Source organism: Bubalus kerabau, chromosome 19 (assembly GCF_029407905.1).
Source record: "Bubalus kerabau isolate K-KA32 ecotype Philippines breed swamp buffalo chromosome 19, PCC_UOA_SB_1v2, whole genome shotgun sequence".
Taxonomy (NCBI): domain Eukaryota; kingdom Metazoa; phylum Chordata; class Mammalia; order Artiodactyla; family Bovidae; genus Bubalus; species Bubalus kerabau.
In genome coordinates this window covers 15,638,061-15,659,292 of record NC_073642.1, presented here as the reverse complement: position 1 = coordinate 15,659,292, position 21,232 = coordinate 15,638,061, and the positions used below count along the sequence as shown (strand labels likewise).

Genomic DNA, 21,232 nt, shown 5'->3' with positions numbered 1-21,232 from the left:
CTTTCAACATCACCCTGTTTTTCTACACTGTACTCCTTTAAAAAAAAAAATCTGTACCTTTTGTTGGAGTAGATGGGTTTGAAGACCAAGCATTTTCACACCCCCAATAACAATGGAAACTGACACTGGTAAATTAGACTCCTACTTGTTAATAACCATCAGAAGGCATATAATTGTGCGTTGCTGTTGTTTAGTCCCTAAGTTCTGTCCAACTCTTTGTGACCCTACGGACTATAGCCCACCAGGCTCCTCCGGCCATGAGATTTCTAGGCAAGAATACTGGAGAGGGTTGTCATTTCCTTCACCAGGGAATCTTCCCCACCCAAGGATCAAACCCACATCTCTTGCACTGGCAGATGGATTATTTACTACTGAGCCACCAGGGAAGCCCTAATTGTGCATTAGTGCCATGCAAAATTTCTCCATATAGGAATTGACTTTAAAAATGCTGTTTATATCCAGTGACTGAGCTACTAGGAAGCTCTCCTCAGAAGTGTTGATATTAATAAAAAGATTAAAAAATACCTCAGTATACAAGACTTAAGAAACTAGCTAAAAATTTATGTAATCCCTAAAATGGAATATTACATAGCATTAATATGATGTGTGGTAATTTTGAGAGATCTTTACAATGCATTGTTAAATGAAAAAAAATCTATACCTTAAAATTCCCATTGACATAAATATACCCCTGAAAGTTCAAGATTAAGCGCTCCAGTAGGTAAGAGCCTACTATGTGTCAGGAGATGCTGGTTTATTACCTCCTAGCCTGGTAACCACTGTCCTTGGCTATCTATCATCTTTATTCTGCAAATGATGAAACTAAGAGTCAGGGAGGGTGAGTAACTTTCCCAGCATCACATGCTAGTAAGTAGCAAGAGTGGGATTTAATATCACATGCTAGTAAGTAGAAATAGTGAGATTCAGCCCCAAGCCCAGTAGAGTGTACACTCTCTCCTGTCCAGCATGTACCTGCACAAAAGCGTCTGGTCCATTCAAGTGCCCTGGCTATTGATGCTTGGTTGATATCAAGGCCTCCAGGTTAGAGACTACCAGTGTTCCAAAGGCTAAGTTGCCACCCATCAGAAGAGCTGGTCATCTTACCCGCTGCCCAGAGCAGAGGAATTATCCATTAAGAACCCTCTAGAGAGCCCAAAACAAAGGCCTGCCAGTCAAGAAGGAGAGAGCAGAGCCCTTGGCATCTGGATGCCTATGTTCTGGTCTTCAACTCTGTGGATGTAGGCAACGCACTCAGCCTTTCCTGTTCCTTTTTTTTTTTTTTTTTTTTTTTAGTATAATTTTATTTGTTTGTTTTTGGCTTTGCTGGATCTTCGTTGCTGCCCAGGCTTTTTCTCTGTTTGCAGCTAGTGGGGCTGCTCTCCGTTTGCGGTGCATGGACTTCTCACTGCAGTGGCTCCTCTTGTTGTGAAACACAGGCTCTAGGGCAGGTGGGCTTCAGTAGTTGTGGTTCCCAGTCTCTGGAGTACAAGCTCAGTGGTTCTGGCACACAGGCTTCATTGCTTCGTGGCACGTGGGAACTTACCAGACCAGGGATCAAATTTGTCTCCTCCACTGGCAGGCAGATTCTTTACCATGGAGCCATCAAGGAAGCCCACACCCAGCCTTTCTAAGCCTTAGATTTCTCCATCTGTATGATATAGGGACAATTAAAAAAAAAAACTCTATCTCGTAGGGTTGTGGGGAGTGTTGATTGGAACAGTTAAGAATCCACTCCACATAGTGCCCGGTGCAGAGTGAGCCCTCGGCAGATGACGGCTGGCGTTTTCATCACTGATAACTGAAGAGTCTTCAGGAAGAGCACTTTAGACATGGGAGAGTGCTCATCCGGTGACTGTGGTCATTTCTCTTCCCAAGCCCCTCCAGGTCTGCAGCCTCATTACTTCTTAGCTCATTTGCTGTATCCCAGATCGCTGAGATGAATTTCCTTCTGTGCTCCAGGGGCGTGGGATCATCATCAGAGATATCTCTAAGCAGCTCATGTGGGAGTGCCCTGCTCTGCAAGGGAGATGTGGAAAGAGGGAAAAACATCTACCAAGGGGGCAACTGAAATGTGCATGTTCTTGACTCCAGCTGGAAAGTCAAACAAGTCATAGTACTAGCTGGCCACACCACTCGCATGGAGCCTCAAAGCATAGACACTGGCTACAGAGCTTTCAGTAGAGGACTGGCCCCCAGACCACAGGCCATCACGGAAGTTTGAATTAACCCATCCCCATCAGCTTCCCTGGTGGCTCAGACGGTTAAGAATGTGCCTGCAATGCAGGAGATCCAGGTTTTGATCCCTTGGTTGGGAAGATCCCCTGGAGAAGGGCATGGCTACCCACTCCAGTATTCTTGCTGGGAGAATTAGTCCATGGGGTCGCTAAGAGTCAGACATGACTGAGCAACTAACGCACACACACACACACTAGCAGCTTAGGAAAAGAACCCTCACCATGAATATTAAGCTCACATCAATTAAGTGCTTAAGCACGTGCCAGACACTGTTCTGAGCACTTTGTGTCTGGTGTGGCTCATTTGATCTTCCGAACTCGATCAGGGTAAGTACCGTCATAATAATCAGCATTCTACAGATCAGTTCTGCTGAGGCATGGAGAGTTCAGATCGCTAGCCTGAGGTCGCACTGCGAGAAGTGGGCAGGGTTTCTTTCCAGGTATCCTGGCTCTTGGTTTCCATTCTGCACCGCCCTACATGATCTGTGAACCAATTTAAGGCTGGGAGAGTGGGGTGTGGAAGGGGATCTCAGGGTAGCAGCTTTGTGGGGGGGGGTGAGTGTGAACATACATAATAAAGATACACCCTTGAACGATTAATGTTTCTGTCTCCCTGTGCTTTTGTTAGCAGACCTTGGCAGCTCTGCCGAGTCAGTCGATGCCAGCCTAAATTCGGGGGGTGTCTGGCTTCTCACTGTTTTTGTTTAGACAGATACAAGCACAAAGTAGACAAGAAAATTAAGGAGGGAATGCCATCAGCCTTCAGCTTGGGGAAAACCAGAAGCACAGCTAGGAGGCCACAGGCTGCTCTGCCCATTGTCCACTCTTCCCCGCCCCTGGCCTGTCTGTACAGCTGATTGCAAGCCTCAGCCAAGTGCCCGGCCCTGCCGGGTGCTCTCCTGTTAACCGTGCTCTTTCTGGTTGTTGCAGGTAACCTGGACATCACCCCAGACGACCCCCGCTGGATCGGAGCCTGGTGGGGTGGCTTTCTGCTCTGCGGTGCCTTACTCTTCTTCTCTTCCGTCTTGATGTTCGGGTTCCCACAGTCTCTGCCCCCGCACTCAGACCCCGCCCTGGAGAGCGAGCAGGCTATGCTCCCCGAAAGAGAATACGAGAGACCCAAACCCAGCAACGGGGTCCTGAGACACCCTCTGGAGCCAGACAGCAGCGCCTCCTGCTTCCAGCAGCTGAGAGGTAAGGACACCTCCTTCTCGAGGGACTCTCAGGACCAGATGCTGGGGCACTTGAAATAGAATCCCATTGGTTTTACATGATCTGCCTTCCCTGGTCCTGTGCTTAACTGACCCCTGTGAAGTAAATGCGCTTTATAAAGCAAAAACAAAGGGACTACCATTTATTGAAGGGGCAGCAGACGAGATCCTCCCAGCTGAGAGCCCAGTGGCTAACATTGCACCTGGTATAGGATAAATATAAGTGTCCGTAGAGGGGAGAAAGTGGGGAGGGAAGGAGGGAGCTGGATGTTTCATGCCCCCCCGCTCCCCTCTTTGAACTCTTCCAGGCCACTTGCAAGCACATGAAAGCAGGAAAAGACTTTGAAGCTGGTTCTCTTTGCCTGATGCAGGCGTTCTTGAAAAGCCACATCCAGAGTGCATTTCCTTAGATTCTCTCTGGCCCTCCAGCCCCTCCATTAGAGATGAGAGCCGTGTTCCTCTGGAAGGAAATATTAACTCAAGTCTTGATAACGAAGTCCCACTTCAGAGAGTGGCAAAGTGCTCACCATCATTTTTAGAGGGAAAAGAAGTGCATCTTTTTTTCACAAAAGAGACACAAACAGTGATGCAGAATGAAAATGAGGAGTCCCCCCCACACACCCCCTGGTGCTTTCTATATTTGGCTCAGCCTCTTAGAGGTGAGGGTGATGATGGGCAGCCTCAAAGCTGCCCCCTCCCCACTTGAGAGAGATGTGCAGTGCTCCCTAATTCAAGGATGCCTTCTTGCTGGGTGTCCTGAAGAACGTGCTAGATTTGGGAAGCAGGCAGGAGCAAGGCTGCAGCGTTCCTTCTTGGTGAGGCTGGGGTGGGAAAGAGGTGGACAGTGACTTCTTTGCAGGAACCAGGCATGTGGCCTGGCCCGCCGTCAGCAGCTGCCGCCTCGGGCTCACAGTGCTTGCTTTAGAGGTCTGATGAGTGACTCTACTGAGCTCTAATGAGGGGCACTGTCTCTGGAGATGCTTGAAAACGGCGGCGAGAACCTCAGGTGACCTTGAGCTCAGATCCCCGTCCCACCCTTCACCGGCCCTGTGCTTATTACCCTGTCCACGCTTCATGTCCACGAGCGTGGAGTTGTAACACAGTTCCTGGGTGACAGCCTGATCTTGAGAATTCAGGCACTGCCTGTGGAGACTGTCTGTGAATACCACCTGGTAGCCAGGGAGGGATTCAAGGAACTTGTGCTAATTCCCAGAAGATGCTAATTTAACAACCTAATGTCCTATTTCACTCCATGTTCTGTGATGGCTTCTACCAAAGTCGTAATGTGGAATTATCTGTAGACGATCTTAAAATACATCTAAGGATCAGAGTGCACTGTTAGATGAGAAAGTGAGCGTTGGTTGCTCAGTCATGTCCAACACTTTGCAACCCTATGGACTGTGGCCTGCCAGGCTCCTCTGTCCATGGAATTCTCCAGGCATGAATACTGGAGTGGGCTGCCATTTCCTTCTCCAGGGGATCTTCCTGACCTAGGGATAGAACCTGGATCTCTCTCGCATTGCAGGCAAATTCTTTACGTCTGAGCCTAAGTTTGTTTTTTTTTTAGATGAGAAAGCCACCTGCTTTGTATCTTCTGAGGTTGCCTTGGCTTAGAGTCTTAGGAGTCTGTGCCTCATAAAATAAGACTCCCCAAACAGGTCCCCTTCAGGAGCCCCCAGGTGGCTGGAGGGTGATGCTTACTGCCCCTCTGATAGCACAGCTGGCCATGGCATCCCAGGGACCAGATTCACAGCAACAGCTGGAGCTGGCATGAGAGTGGGTCTTGCAGACACTCAGACCTGTCTGGTGGCAGCCTTTCCAGGTATTAGGTTGGCAGTACAGTTCCTCTGGGTTTTCCTGTAACATCTTAATGGCAAAACCTGAACTAACCTTTTGGCCAACCCAATATTTCCTTACCCCAGGATGGCTTGCTTTCCTGAGTCTCTCATGGTAAGACCTGTACCTGTAATCTCTTGCCTTTCATCTCTGGGGATACACAGATTTAAAAAAAAAATACAGTTATGCCATCAAAGAACTCACTATCCAGTGTAGAAACAGGCAGCCAGCCGGCACGGTGGTCTAAGGTGACAACGGCAGCACCAGGCAGCCCGCATTATGGAAATACAACAGGCGGGCAAGGGAGGCAGGGCGCGGGTCGCCCCAGACAGAGCCGAGCCACGTCTGCAGGACGTCACAGCTTCAGAACGCTCAGGCTCCGACCCAGTCTCTGGTTAGCCCATTTGTCAGTTCAGTCACCATTTTCTGAGACTCTGCCAAGCTCCAGGGACACAGCAGTGGGTGAAGAATCTGCCTGCAATGCTGGAGACCCAGGTTCAATCCCTAGATCAGGAAGATCCCCTGGAGAAGGAAATGGCAACCCACTCCAGTATTCTTGCCTGGAGAATCCCATGGACAGAGGAGCCTGGGGATTTCAGTCCATAGGGTCATAAGAGTCGGACACGACTTAGCAACTAAATCACCAGCACCAGGGACACAGCAGTGAGCAAGGAAGCTTACATGCTGGAGCTTATAGGGTAGCAGGGGAGGCCTGCAGTGGGCAAAGCTGAAGCAGTGGCAAGGTGAGTGCTGGGTGTGCTGTGGCTGGCCTGGCAAGTACACAGATGGGTAAAAAGGGCGGAGGCTCCTAGACCAGAGCCTCCACGGTTACAGCCCGTGTATATGTGGGCTCCCCTCTGATAATTAATGGTTTTTAATTTAGAATTAGTGATTCCCAGCAGCATCAGATCCATTCATGGACCTAAAGGATGTCCCAGCAGGAGAGGAAGGCAGTGCATCTAGAAGAATCCCCAGGAACCAGAGTCCAGTAGACTGAGCTGTTATGGGAATCAACAAATCTTGCACTCGCCAGCTCATGAAGAGGGGGCCATGGTGGTTTAGAGCCTTCACTTTTTCCACCGGAGACAAAGTGTTCCCATCACATGGACATTTCCACTAAAAGCACCACATGAAGCTGCCAGGCACTCCCAAACTCTTCAGTCTGATTTGCAGCCTGGAAAGCCCAACTGGTCTGCATACAGTATGCAGCACGCTTATGAGTACGGATAAGCTGAACATCTCTAACACATGTTAGAGAAATTAGCATTACTCTACGGATCTATAGGTTGCAGTTTCTCATTCGTTTCATTTGAGCTTGCTGTTGTTCAGTCTCTAAGTCGTGTGTAACTCTTTGCGACCCCATGGACTGCAGCACTCCAGGCTTCCCTGTCCTTCACTATCTTCCAGAGTTTATTCAAACTCATGTCCGTTGAGTCAATGATGCCATCCAACCATCTCATCCTCTGTCATCCCCTTCTCCTCCTGCACTCAATCTTTCCCAGCATCAGGGTCTTTTCCAATGAGTCAGCTCTTCACATCAGGTAGCCAAAGTATCGGAGCTTCAGCATCAGTTCTTCCAGTGAATATTCAGGGTTGATTTCCTTTAGGATTGACCGGTTTGATCTCCTTGCTGTCCAAGGGACTCTCAAGAGTCTTCTCCAGCACCACAGTTCAAGAGCATCAGTTCTTCGGCGTTCAGCCTTCTTTATGGTCCAGCTTTCACAAGCCTTCTTTATGGTCCAGCTCTCACGTCCGTACGTGACTACTACTAAAGGGTTTCTAGTCCAGCCATCAACCTGTGTCTCCTGCCAAGCTCTCTAGAGAGCAAAGGTCCCTGAGAAGAGCTGGCATAAAAAGAGCCACACCATCCCCCTCCCCTCTGGGACTGAAACGCAGCCTCTTCTGCTCTGGAAGGGCCATAGGGCTCCTCACCTGGGTCTAAATCCAGCTCAGCCACTTCCTAATCATGCAACCTTAGCCATGCCATTCAACTCCCCTTGGTTTTGCCATGTGGTATCTGGTGTAACTTTACAGAAGCTGCATAAGGTCAATATTAGGACTTAGCTCTGTTTCTAGGTTAACAGCAGTGGTCCCCAACCTTTTTGGAACTAGGTACAGGTTTCATCGAAGACACCAGTTTTCCAGTGATTCAAGCACATTCATTTATTGTGCACTTTACTTCTATTATTGTTACATCGACTCCACCTCAGGTCATCAGGCGTTAGATCCCGGGGGGTGGGGACCCTGGTAAGATACAGAGCTCCTGTTCGGTGACAGAGGACTTCAAAGCTGTGATCATTTCCAGTGCTCTCTCCCCTCAAAGCAGGCTTTGAAGGTCTGTTTCTACAAAGTTGGCCACTGGTTGGGTTTTGTTATGAGAAGGTGAGAGATGGAAAGCTCAGAATCTTTTCCAGAACTGTGTAGAAAAGCAGTCACTTCTTCCCAGAAGCCCAGAAGTCCCTGTCTGATGGTGACTGTCACATAACCAGTTAACAAAGCAGGCAGCTGGTGAACAAACGCTTGGGCTCGTAAAACTCGAGCATCTCCCCCAGGTGGGAGCCTATATATCCAGGACACATTTTTGCCTCTCAGCTGTGCCATCAAATAACTTTTCCTTCCTGGCTCTGAAAGTGAAAGTGAAGTCACTCAGTCGTGTCCGACTCTTTGTGGCCCCATGGACTGTAGCCCACCAGGCTCCTCCATCCATGGATTTCTCCAGGCAACAGTACTGGAGTGGGTTGCCATTTCCTTCTCCAGGGGATCTTCCTGACCCAGGGATCAAACCCGGGTCTCCCGCATTGTAGGCAGACACTTGGAAGGGAAGTTCCTGGCTCTAAGGCCCCTCATCTCTCATCTTGTTCTTCAGCACATTTTGCTGGGTCACCTTTCAGGAGCCCCCACATCCCTCCCCTTGTGCTATGTCCACTCCTCCCTATGTCCAGGCTTCCCTGTCCTTCACTATCTCCTGGAGCTTGCTCAAACTCAAGTCCATTGAGTTGGTGATGCCATCCAACCATCTCATCCTCTGTCATCCCCTTCTCCTCCCGCCCTCAATCCTTTCCCAGCATCAGGGTCTTTTCCAGTGAGTCAGCTCTTCCCATCAAGTGGCCAAAGGACTGGGGCTTCAGCTTCAGCATCAGTCCTTCCAATGGATATTCAGGACTGATTTCCTTTAGGATTGACTGGTTTGATTTCCTTGCAGTCCAAGAGACTCTCAAGAGTCTTTTCCAACACCACAGTTCAAAAGCATCAATTCTTTGGCACTCAGCCTTCTTTATGGTCCAACTCTCACATCCGTTCATGACTACTGGAAAAACCATATCTTTGACTATACATAACTTGGTCAGCAAAGTGATGTCTCTGCTTTTTAATATGCTATCTTGGTTTGTCATAGCTTTTCTTCCAAGGAGCAAGCTTAATTTCATGGCTGCAGTCATTGTCCAGTGATTTTGGAGCCCAAGAGAATAGTCTGTTACTATTTCCATTGTTTCCCCATCTATTTGCCATGAAGTGATGGGACCTAATGCCATGACCTTGGTTTTTTGAACATTGAGTCTTAAGCCAACTTTTTCACTCTCCTCTTTCACCTTCATCAAGAAGTTCTTTAGTTCCTCTTCCCTTTCTGCCATTAGAATGATGTCATCTGCATATCTGAAGTTATTGATATTTCTCCCAGCAATCTTGATTCCAGCTTGAGCTTCATTCAGTCCAGTATTTCTCATGATGTACTCTGCGTATAAGTTAAATAAGCCAGGTGACAATATGCAACCTTGATCCACTGCTCTCCCAATTTTGAACCAGTCTTTTGTTCCATGTCCAGTTCTAACTGTTGCTTCTTTCCCTGCATACAGGTTTCTCAGGAGACAGGTAAGGTGGTCTGGTATTCATTCCCATCTCCTTAAGAATTTTCCAGTTTGTTGTAATCCACACAGTCAAAGGCTTTAGCATAGTCAATGAAACGGAAGTAGATGTTTTTCTAGAATTCCATTGCTTTTCCTATGATCCAGCTGCTGCTGCTGCTAAGTCACTTCAGTTGTGTCCAACTCTTAGTGACCCCATGGACTGCAGCCCACCAGGCTCCTCTTTCCATGATGTTGGCAATTTGATCTCTGTTTCCTTTGCCTTTTCTAAATCCAGCTTGAACATCTGGAAGTTCTTGGTTCACATACTGTTGAATCCTAGCTTGAAGGATTTTGAGCATCACTTGGCTAGCATGTGCTGCTACTGCTGCTGCTAAGCTAGCATGTGAAATGAGCACAGTTGTGCAGTAATTTGAACATTCTTTGGCATTGCCTTTCTTTGAGATTGGAATGAAAACTGGCCTTTTCCAGTCCTGTCAGCATTGCTTAGTTTTCCAAATTTGCTGGCATATTGAGTGCAGCACTTTCACAGCATCATCTTTTAGGATTTGAAATAGCTCAACTGGAATTCCATCGCCTCCACTAGCTTTGTTCCTAGTAATGTTCCTAAGGCCCACTTGACTTCACACTCCAAGACGTCTGGCTCTAGGTGAGTGATCACACCATCATGATTATCTGGGTCGTGAAGATCTTTTTTGTACAGTTCTTCTGTGTATTCTTGCCCCCTCTTCTTAATATCTTCTGCTTCTGTTAGGTCCATGTGATTTCTGTCCTTTATCGAGCCCATCTTTGCATGAAATGTTCCCTTGGTATCTCTAATTTTCTTGAAGAGATCTCTAGTCTTTCCCATTCGGTTGTTTTCCTCTATTTCTTTGCATTGATTGCTGATGAAGGCTTTCTTATCTCTTCTTGCTATTCTTTGGAACTCTGCATTCAGATGGGTGTATCTTTTTCTCCTTTGCCTTTCACTTCTCATCTTTTCTTAGCAGTTTGCCTGGCATGTATTAATAGGTGATAGGGGTTGAATGAATGAATGAGTAAATAAAGGAACACTTTCTTGCCAGTGTGCACGCGTGTGCACGCTCACACACACATACACACAATAGTGGTTAGCATTTGTTTTCCATACACTATCATTTAATCCTCCCAGCCCCGTGAGGGTCCCTCCCAGCCCCAAGTGGTACACTGATACCATTTAACAGACAAGGAGATTAAAGCTTACAGTTGGAAAGGAAAGGCTGTGGGAGCAGTGGGAGGGCCTCAGTGCCTATCTTCTCTTTAAAAAAAAAATTTTATTGATCGTTTATTTATTTACTTGGCTGCCTCGGGTATTAATTGTGGCATGCGGGATCTTCTGTTGTGGCATGTAGACTCACTAATTGTGGTATGCAGGCTTAGTTGATCCAATGGATGCAAGATCTTAGTTCCCCAACCAGGGATCGAACCTCTGCCCCCTGTATTGCGAGGAAGATTCTTAACCATTGGACCACCAGGGAAGTCCCAGGGCCCGACTTCTTGACCACAACATTGTGTTGCACCTTTGGACAATACACAGGCCCTCTGTTAAAGAAAAAGTGGCATCAGCGGGTCCTAAGTGAATTTTCAACAGCGTGTACTAAAACTGTAGCTCAGTCGTGAAGTGAAAGTCGCTCAGTCGTGTCTGACTCTTTGCGACCCCATGGACGATACAGTCTATGACGTTCTCCAGGCCAGAATCCTGGAGTGGGTAGCCGTTCCCTTCTCTGGGGATCTCCCCAACCCAGGGATCGAACCCAGGTCTCTCACATTGCAGGTGGATTCTTTACCATCTGAGCCACCAGGGAAGCCCATGTCTACTTGCTCCCTCTCCAAAAGAAAAACTGCACAGAGCCCGACTCTAGAGGGCCTTCATTTTTAGGGGAATGAAATCTGCCCGGGTTGATACTTTCCCCAACCCTCGCCCCACTCATAGCCCTAATGCCACCATCACCAGGTTCTGTTGACTTTAGCACCTAAATATCTCTCAGACATCCTGCACGTGGTCTCTCACACTCCAGTCAGTCCTGACCCCTCCAAGCTGTCATCCACCCTAGGATGTGTTCACAATGCATCTAATCCCGATAGACGAGGCTGAGCCCTTGACATGGCCACCAGCCTCGTGAGGTTCTGCCCCTCCAGGCTCTTCCCACAGCTGCCGCCCTGTTCCCGCCACACCAGCCTCACCTCTCAAGCCTCCTTTTGGTCCTCTGTATCCCCAGGATCCCTTCCTCCCAGGACTTTGCACTTGCTGTTCCATTCCAAGGATTCTGATCCCATCTTCAGACGTCAACTCACATCGTTTCCCCGAAGACGTTTTCCTGACATCCCTAGGGCATCCCCTCCACGGCATGTTGCTCTCTGTGTCATGATCAGTGTGTGACCTTTGTAGGAGTTATCACCTCCCCCAGAAGCTCCGTGAGGCAGGGACCACATCTCTTTGCCCATGCCCTTGTATTCAGTTGGCCAAAAAGTTCATTCAGGTTTTTCCATAAGATGTTACTGAAAACCCTGACAGACTTTTTGGCCAACCCAGTACGTGACTGGTGCTCAGTACCCATCTGATAAACAATGGGTTACATGGATTGGAATGATGCTGGGAAAGATTGAAGGCTGAAGGAGAAGAGGGAGACAGCGGATGAGATGGTTGGATGACATCTGTGATTCAATAGACGTGAACTTGGGCGAACTCCAGGAGATGGTGAGGGACAGGGAGGGCTGGCATGCTGCAGTCCATGAGATGGCAAACAGCCAGACACGACTGAGTGACTGAATAACAACACGGGGAGGGCTGGACAGGCACTGCCCAGCTCAGCACGGTTTGCTGCTTCTCGTAAAGCCATCGTCACCCACAGTCCCTCCCAGGGCTTTGGCCTGTGTTTGACACACTCAGACACTGGCTGGTGGACCTGTAGGGTAAGGGAGCTAGAGAAGGTGAGGTTTGGGAAAAGAACGAGACCAGCACTTTACAGGAACAGACCACCTTTAATGAAGCAAGAAGGGGCAGCAGTCAGATTAGTGAGCTGCTGCACTAACCCAAGAAAAGAATAAGAATGCATAGGCATGTATGTGGAAAGCTACTGTCTTAAGGGGGCCTGTTCTTCTCCAAGATTGTTCAGAGTAGTTATCTCTTAAATGGCTGGGGCAAGGAATTCCACCTGGGAGCTGGGCATAATCAACCTTAATGTCCGTTTTTTCTTCGGGTGAGAGAGTTCTTTGTTTTGCATAGAATGGTGGGGAGGACCTGGAAGGGAGTTTTAACTCCAGACTATTTTGAGCCGTGTAACTTTCCTTCAGGAGCAGGAGCTCCACCTGGGCTGAGTGTCACGGCTGGCTCCCGGGTGGCTTTCCTATGTGTGGAGGAGAGTCTGTTCCTGACACTGAATCCGAGTCTGCCAGCCCAGTGGCTCCACTGACCTGCCCTGTGCCTTTGGGTGCAGGTCTTGACTTGCCCGTCTTCCTGGCAGGTGTCTTGCTGTTTGGGCAGAGTGCATCCTCACCAGCCCCCACCTCTGCCCTTCCCACTCTTCCGTGGGGGACCCAAGCTTGTTAGTCCACCCTGGGACCCAGTTCATGCCTCCAGCGTCGGCTTCTCTGCCAAGCCGCCTCCATCATTTGTGACCCAGCAGTCGGTTTCTGCTACATTTTTCCTAATTAGAGGCCTGTGCCTTTCGGCATAATGTTATTATGAGGAGCCTGGTGATCTGCGAGTCCTTGTTCCACAGGCTGAACGGCTGAGTGTGTTTTATCACGCGATTTGTCTTCCAAGCTGTGCTCCCCCGTCGTGAGAATTTCCCGTTAGAGTCTTCTTTCTTGAGTCCATGGCCCAGGAAACCGGCTGCCTTCCCAACCTCTTGGAATCCTGTGCCAGGCTGTGGTTCCGATGCAGCCGTGTCACAGGAGTTGTTTTTACGGTCCCCAGGGGCCAGACGGGTCAGTGGCGTCACTGTGTTTGATGTGTGTTTGTGCGTCTTTGATGGAGGACACACTGGGGTTATGTCTGTTATTCAGCCATAGCTCCCCATCGCCAGTTATTTCAACAAAGTGCCTGAAATGAGCATAGGAGAGGGCACCTGGCGCCATGCCTGGTTCACTGTGGTTGCCCCCCGTGCTTTTGGAAAGAAGGGAGGGAGGGAATAACTAGAAGACAGCATTTCCCAGCGGGGGCTCCTTGGAACACAAATCCTCTGTGATGCCCAAAGAAGTACAATTCAGCAACATTAACAGGGAGGAGTGCTTCCATGGGTAAATAAGTCGGGAAACTGTCTGAATGCTGTGATGCTCTTGGCAATTCACAGAATGTGTTAAAGGCTCTGAGAAGGCCAGCTGTACGGAAAGCTGGCTGACTTTGTCAGACTTCTTTGATCCCGGGACTCTTTTATTTAGGTCAGCTCTTTAGGCAGTTGTGAAATGTTGCCACAGTACAGGCTTGAAGGTGGTGAGGATTATGGGAGGTTCAAGGGATGCCGTGAGGACCCCAGAGGAAGGATTTGAAGACAGGTGCGTGAAGGATGCAGCGTTTCTGCCTGATCTGGAAGGATGAGCAAGAGACACATGGATGGAGGGGAGAGGAGGGGCTTCTGGGCTGGGATGCCCGAGATGTGCGTAGTTTGGGGAACAGGATTTAGAGAAGATCGTGCTAGAAGACAGGCTGCTCTCAGCTCCCACGCCGAGCCGAGTTCCTGGTATCCAAAGCTGCCCAGTACGTCTTTGGTAAAATTATGACTGAATTATGGAGGGTCTTCTCATTGCCGTCCTGTAAGACTAGACTTTATTTTATGAGCCCTTATTTCCCAACCAGGGATTCATGTCATTGTCAGTTCTGGGCTTTTTTTTTTTTTTTTTTTAATACAGATAAAACTTATTTTAAAATGAAAATCTCAGAAATAAGATGCTAGTATTCAGAAAACGAGTTAATAAAAGAAAAAAATTAGGAATTAAAAAAATGCTGTGGACTTTTCTTGAAACACACACATGCAGGGTCTCCATCCCTACAAATAATGATTCTCCGAGTCTACAGTGGGGGAGGGAGCTGTGGGAGAGGTGATTCAGGCATCTGAACATCTTGAAAGCTTCCCAGGAGATTCTAAGTGAGCTCCCAGTTAAAAAACAAATGTCAGAGCTGAGGGAGATCCCTTAGGGGGTCTATACCAGGGGCCAACTTCCCTGGCAGTTGCATATAAGATAAAATGGGGTAGGTGATCTACTGATGAAATAAGGTTGGGAGTCTGTGACATGACTCTTTGAGATTTAACCAGCATTTTAAAAATGCTGAGAAGGCCTGCTGTAATGCCAGCACTTCCAGAAGTAGCATTAGAAAGTGTAAGTTTAGAGATGGGTATGTACGTATGTCAGCTTGAGTGTTTGGCTTCATCATCTTTTCTAGACACTGCTGTTTCTCTGTTCAGACTTCCCAGGAATGAATTCTCCCATGGTTAGTAGTTTTGGTGTGGTTTTTTTTTTTCTATTTTTTTGAGGCTTTTTTTTTTTTTGGTTTTAGTATTGTTGTTGTTGTTTTCTTTCTTTCTTTTTTAGAACTGCATAATTTTTATTTGGTTAGTTAGTTTTGCTGTGCCGCATGGAATGTGGGATCTTCCTTGATGAGGGATTGGACCTGAGCCCCCTGCATTGGGAGCGTGGAGTCTTAACCACTGGACCGCCAGGGAAGTTCCTCGTTAGTGTTTTTGCGAATGCCAAATGAAGTCACCCTGGCCACCACTGGGGTGTGGCAGACTGCTCCCAAAGAAGGTTCTAGAGAAGGCTAGAGTGAAGTTATAAAAGTGTCTTGTTTGCTTACCAAGAACTCTTGATTTCTGTAGTCATTTTCTGTCTGCTGCCAGCATGGAAAAATGCAGTATTTGGGGCTGAATGAGAACCTGCTGTGTCCCAAGCTCCTTTCTCTGCCTCCCAATCCTGTGGAGATCATGTTTCCAGCTTCACACTCCTAATGCTGAGAAATGACTAGGGTGGCCCCAGTTAGGAACTTGCAGGCTTGCAGACACTAAGCATTCTTTTGTGGACTCTTTCTTCTTGTTTTAAACCAGCTAATGGGCAACCACACTGCTCCTCCTTGGAGGGGCTGTAGGGAGCTGGTGATCTTTAAAGAATCAGTGGAACTGTTGGGCTCTGGGTTGCCCTAACCGATCCATACCCATCTGACACTTGGGTTTCACCTGAGATGCTCATTTCCTGTGTGGATGGGTTTATTATTATTATTAATTTATTTTTAATTGAAGGATAATTGCTTTACAAAATTGTGTTTGTCTCTGCCATGCATCAACACGAACCAGCATTAGGTACACATGTGTCCGCTCTGTTGAACCTCCCACGCCATCCCACCCCTCTAGGCTGTCACAGAGTCCTAGTTTGAATCATATAGCAAATTCCCATTGGCTTCCTGTTTACATATGTTAGTGTATATTTCCATGCTACTCTCTCCGTTCGTCCCACCCTCCCCTTCTTCCCCCCACCCCATGTCCACAAGTCTGTTCCTTATGTCTGCATCTCCACTGCTGCCTTGCATTTGCAAGGTTCATCAGTACCATCTTTCTAGTTTGCATATATATGCGTTAATATATGATATTTGTTTTTCTCTTTCTGACTCACTTCACTCTGCATAATAGGCTCTGGGTTCATCCGCCTCATTAGAACTGACTCAGGTGTATCCCTTTTTATGGCTGAGTAATATTCCATTGTATATATGTACCACAGCTGCTTTATCCATTCATCTGTCATTCGTCATTTATGTTGCTTCCATGTCCTAGCTGTTTGTGCTGATGGTTTCTCGTTCACTCAAACTATGACCTTCTCTAACAAAGCAGGTGTTACCATCTGCCTATTACCTCACTGAAGATGAAGTCTGATGGCTACTGCTCTCAAAGTTGGCTGTGAGAGGGTGCTAGAAGCTCCCCTGGGTCCCTGGGGCAGAGATTAGGGGATGGATCCTGTGTAGTGGTGAGACCACAGAGGGCCCAAGGCTGCCAGTCTGGGGCCAAACTGGTAAGTGCTCATTTCCAGAAGACTAATCAGCTCCATGGGCCTCCCCTCCCACCAGGATTTCCTCCACCCCTACCTACCTAAGGAATGGATTGGGCACCTCCAGAATCAGTGATAGAAATGGCCATATTTACTAAGATCCCCACTTCCCTCACAGCCCATGAACCTGTGGAATATGGTGTGATCATAAATCAGCCTGTATCTACAGTTAATGTTCCTTAAGAGACTATGACAGTTCCCTTTTAAGGCTATGCAATTCATTTGTTTCTTTATTGGATTCTTTCATCTACCTTGTATGTATTAAGTATCTGCTCTTACCGGGCCTGCAATGCAGGAGACCCCAGTTCAATTCCTGGGTCGGGAAGATCTGCTGGAGAAGGGATAGACTACCCACTCCAGTATTCTTGGGCTCCCCTTGTGGCTCAGCCGGTAAACAATCCACCTGCAATGCAGGAGACCTGGGTTTGATCCCTCATTTGGGAAGATCCCCTGGAGAAGGGAAAGGCTACCTTCAGTGTTCTGGCCTGGAGAATTCCATAAATTGAACAGACAATGGGGTTGCAAAGAACTGGACACGATTGAGCAACTTTCACTTTCTCTTACCGGGCACGATGCCCACCTCTGGGGTTGGAGCTGCTCCATCTCTGCTCAGCCCGAGAGCACTGGCTTCTCCTGGAGGACAGACGGGGAGACCCATACCAGGGCATCTGGTGGGGCTGGTGGCACTGGGATGACAGGCTGTCCTGGGCATGTGTGAGCTGGTTCGGCGTCTGGTGAACACTCACGCTACCCCATGAAGCTTCATTTTTCTCAGGATTTACTCAACCTTTGCTTTGCTCTTATGCCTCCATGATGGTGTTTTTCCACATCTCCATTATTTCTTCCATCCTCTTTCATTTTTTTTGGGCATGACTTGAGTACTGTTGTTTATCTCATCCAGATCCCCCCATCTCTCTTCTCTTCTGCTTGTGGGTCTCCTATGCTGGGAAGCACTTCATGGTGGCTCACCTTTCAGGAAAATACTGTTCTGTTGACTTGAGGCCCCACCCAGAAACCTGAAGATTTAAAGATGAGTCCCAGAGTGCGGGCAGATTTGAGTTCAAATCCACCCTCCTTCGCCTCTTGGTTTTGCATCCTGGGATGTAGATGGTTGGGTTTCAGCCTCTCAAGGAAGCCTTGGTTTCCTTGTGTCTACGAAGAGGTTGGTAAGACCACCGCCTAGTGTAATAGTTGTGAGAGTTAAAAAGAAACCTCACCACGGTGCTCAGTCAACACTGGTTTCCAGGCAGATGTCCGGCTGTCATTGTCATAATTCCTGAGCAGTTGCATAGACTGTCCTGGTCTCCCCTCTTGGGCAATATTAGCCATGCTGTATTGATAGCAATGTTATTAAAGAGAAAGGCAAGGCCAATTTCAGTAGAGAGACTGAAGGCAGAGAGCCTGAGGGTCAAGGGTATAACTGAGCCCTCACAGTGACCACTCCTCAGGGTGTCTCTAATTGCCAGGACAAGCAGTGGACAAGGATTTGTGCCCCCTGACCCCTTGACCTGCTGAACAGCCCTCTGCAGGAGGGGAATCTTTCTGGAAAGCCCTTGTCCTCCAGGAGCTCCGCTCACCTTCCCCAGTCTCTTCCCCGCTCTGTTAATGCACCACGTCTGATCACAGACATTCCAACGGCGAGTCCGAGGGCCTCCCAATGCAAGGGCTCTTTCCCTAATATAGCCAAGGATTATTTCTATTGTATTAATTATTATTAATTGCTGTCAAACTCTTTTTTATTGAAGTATACCTGATGGCTCAGCGGTTAAGAATCTGCCTGAAATGCAGGAGACTCAGATTCAGTCCCTAAGTCAAGAGATCCCCTAGAGAAGGAAATAGCAGCCCACTCCAGTATTCTTATGTAGGAAATCCCATGGACAGAGGAGCCTGGCAGGCTACAGTCCATAGGGTCACAAAAGAGTTGCACATGACTTAGCAACTAAATAACAACTAATAGCCGATTTACAATATTCTCTTTCAGATGTACATAGAGTGATTCAGTTATGCACATACATGTGTGTATCTATATTCCTTTTTCTATTCTTTTCCATTATAGTTGTTACAAGATATTGAAAACAGCTCCTTGTGCTATACGGTACATCTTTGCCATTAATCCTATCAGACTCTTAGCTGTATCCTAGAAGCACTAGAAAGCATGCCTTTTTTTTTTTTTTGGCTGCTCCAGGTATTTGTTGCAGCACACAGGATCTTCAGTCTGTATTATGTCGTGTTTGATCTAATTGCTGCATGGAAATTCTCTTAGTTGTGGCATGTGGGATCTAGTTCCAGGACCAGAAATCGAACCCAGGCCCCCTCCATTGGGAGTACGGAGTCTTAGCCCCTGGATCCCCAGGGAAGTCCCTGGGCAACATGCTTTACAGGCAGCCAGTCTCATTTCATGTTTGTGGCAATCCATGGGATGGAGTGATGTACTCAGGTCACAGACCTACTCAGTCTTGAAGCCAGAGTTCTAATCCCAGTGACCCTGCTCCTTAGACCAGGTTCTTATCCATTATTTTATGCAACCTCATTCAGTGAAACCTTTTCTGTGGTACAGGGCTCTTCTGTAGGCTCTCCAGTCCTTTCTTCCTTTCACCCCTCTGTCCTTCCCTTTTCTGGGGCTCCCCAGGTGGTACTAGTGGTAAAGAACCCACCTGCCAATGTAGGAGACATAAGAGACGTGGGTTCAATCCCTGTGTCAGGAAGATCCCCTGGAGAGGACCGCAGCCCAATCCAGTGTTCTTGCCTGGAGAATCCCACAGACAGAGGAGGCTAGTGGGCTACAGTCCATGGGGCCACAAAGAATCGGACATGACTGAAGTGACTTAGCACACACGTCCATCCCTTTTCTACTTCTGCTCTTTTTAAACAACATGGACTAAGCCCTTAGTCGTGTCACATCTGGCCATTTTTCCTAAGCACAGTGGGAATTTTTTATCATTATTATTCTTTATACTAATAATTAAGCCACACTTTGGTTACCAGAGGCAGAGTACATGCTTAGTCCTCAGGCCAACATCAGCACCTCTCAGAACCCAGACCAGAATGGCACAGTGATTATAAGCAGGCTGTGTAGCAGCAGGTGCCAGGGTTTGAGTTTCTGCTTTGCTCCCCTAGCCAAGGGACCACTGTCTTCTCATCTGTGAATGGAGGATTTTAATCCTACAAAGAGGGCTTCCCTGGTAGCTCAGATGGTAAATAATCTGCCTGCAATGCAGGAGACCTGGGTTCAGTCCCTGAGTTTGGAAGATCCCCTGGAGAAGGGAATGGCTACCTAATCCAGTATTCTTGCCTTGAGAATCCTGTGGACAGAGGAGCCTGAGGGGCTATAGTCCATGGGGTTGCAGAGTCGCACACAACTGAGCAACTAAAACACAGTCATCCCAGGAACATGATTTTGTCATGAGACTCATGCAAGTGGACAGTTAGAATGGTCCTTGGCACACAGGACATGTTCTGCCAGGGTTAGTCCTCAGGACTTCTCCAAATCTGTCTTTCTCCCTCCTGCAGGACCCACAGATTTCTAGGAAACTCCATCCTAGAGCAGGGGGTCCCGAACCTCCAGGATCTAATGCCTGATGGTCTGAGGTGGAGCTGATATAATAATAGAAATAAAGCACACGCAAGTGTAATGTTCTTGAATCATCCTGAAACCATCCTCTGCCCCACCCCAGGAAAAATTGTCTTCCGTGAAATGGGTCCCTGGTGCCAAAAGAGTTAGGGACTGCTGTCCCACAGGACTGCCTTCCCAAGCCTGTTCTTGTTGCTGTTCCACTGCTAAGTCGGGTCTGATACTTTGTGACCCCATGGACTGCAGCACGCCAGGCTTCGCTGTCCTTCACTACATCCCAGAGTTTGCTCAAATTCGTGTCCATTGAATTGGTGAGGCCATCCAGCTATCTCGTTCTCTGTCGCCTCTTTCTCCTCTTGCCCTCAATCTTTCCCAGCATCAGGGTCTTCTCCAGTGAGTCGGCTCCTCGCATCAGGTGGTCAAAGCCTAGCGGTGGAAAACTTGTCTTCCCTACAGAGGGCTCCCCGTCACTCTTCCCAACTTGGAATCATTCCGCCAGTAGCAGCACTCGGCCCCTGATGAGAGGTGAAAAGGTTTCCCCAGCTGTGAAGCTGCGTGATACAGGCCCACCTGCCTCCCTCGCCAGCTCCCAACCTCTGAGGCTAAATCAGAAGGTGGGAGGCAAATGGCTGCGGGAGTCTGTAGGCGTTTGGCAGCCTGGTGTGGCCTCGGTTCACCAGCCTAGGCCACCTCATTAGCAGCTGCCACCTTGGCAAGTTACAAGTTTTGTGGGCTTAACACTTCATTTGCATGAAAAAGCCTGGAAGACTGGGAATAGCCCTAAGATCAAGCTAATTAATACCCCTTAGGTTGGGGCTCTGAAGGGTAGACTAAGCCTTTGAAAAGGAATCTTCTTTGAGAGCACTACAGGTCATTGCAATAAAACCCAGAAAGGGAGGAAGAACCTAGGAGGAAAATAGCCAAACACGAGAGGAAGCTGTCGTTTCTGGAGGCAAGTCGGTCAGGTAGATGGGGAAAAAAGATTGTCCTTTATACAAATAAGTCCCACTCAGTCTTCCCTGGGCCTCCAGTTAGATAATTCTCAAACTTAATGATTTTCACATCTAATTCGAGGCAAAATTAGTCATTCGATATTAAGACAAAAGCAGGCAGGCTCCTATTTTGACAAGAAATCCTTCCTACTGAAATGGAATTATCTCTGGAATAATTAAAATGCTTGCTGAAGTATGAAAGTGTTCCATTAGCTAGAGTTGTCTTTGTTGAGAAGCACCCTCCTTGTCCCCAGGTAAACCATGATGGCCATGATCAAGGAAAAGAAAATAGGAAGGCTGTGAAAAAGTTGGCTTAAAACTCAACATTCAGAAAACTAAGATCATGGCATCTGGTCCCTTCACTTCATGGCAAATAGATGGGCAAACAGTGGAAACAGTGACAGACTTTATTTTCTTGGGCTCCAAAATCACTGTGGACAGTGACTGCAGACACTAAATTAAAAGACCCTTGCTCCTT

The 21,232-nt window shown here is 47.9% G+C and overlaps 1 protein-coding gene across 3 annotated transcripts in view; it reads left to right on the top strand.

The window, feature by feature from the left end:
• SLCO3A1 (solute carrier organic anion transporter family member 3A1) overlaps positions 1-21,232 on the top strand; it is a 370,800-nt gene that overhangs the window by 292,029 nt on the left and 57,539 nt on the right. For all 3 annotated transcript variants that reach the window (XM_055556072.1, XM_055556070.1, XM_055556071.1), the window contains exon 4: positions 3,165-3,428. In XM_055556072.1, the coding sequence (XP_055412047.1) occupies positions 3,165-3,428 (264 nt within the window). The remainder of the gene's footprint in view (positions 1-3,164; positions 3,429-21,232) is intronic.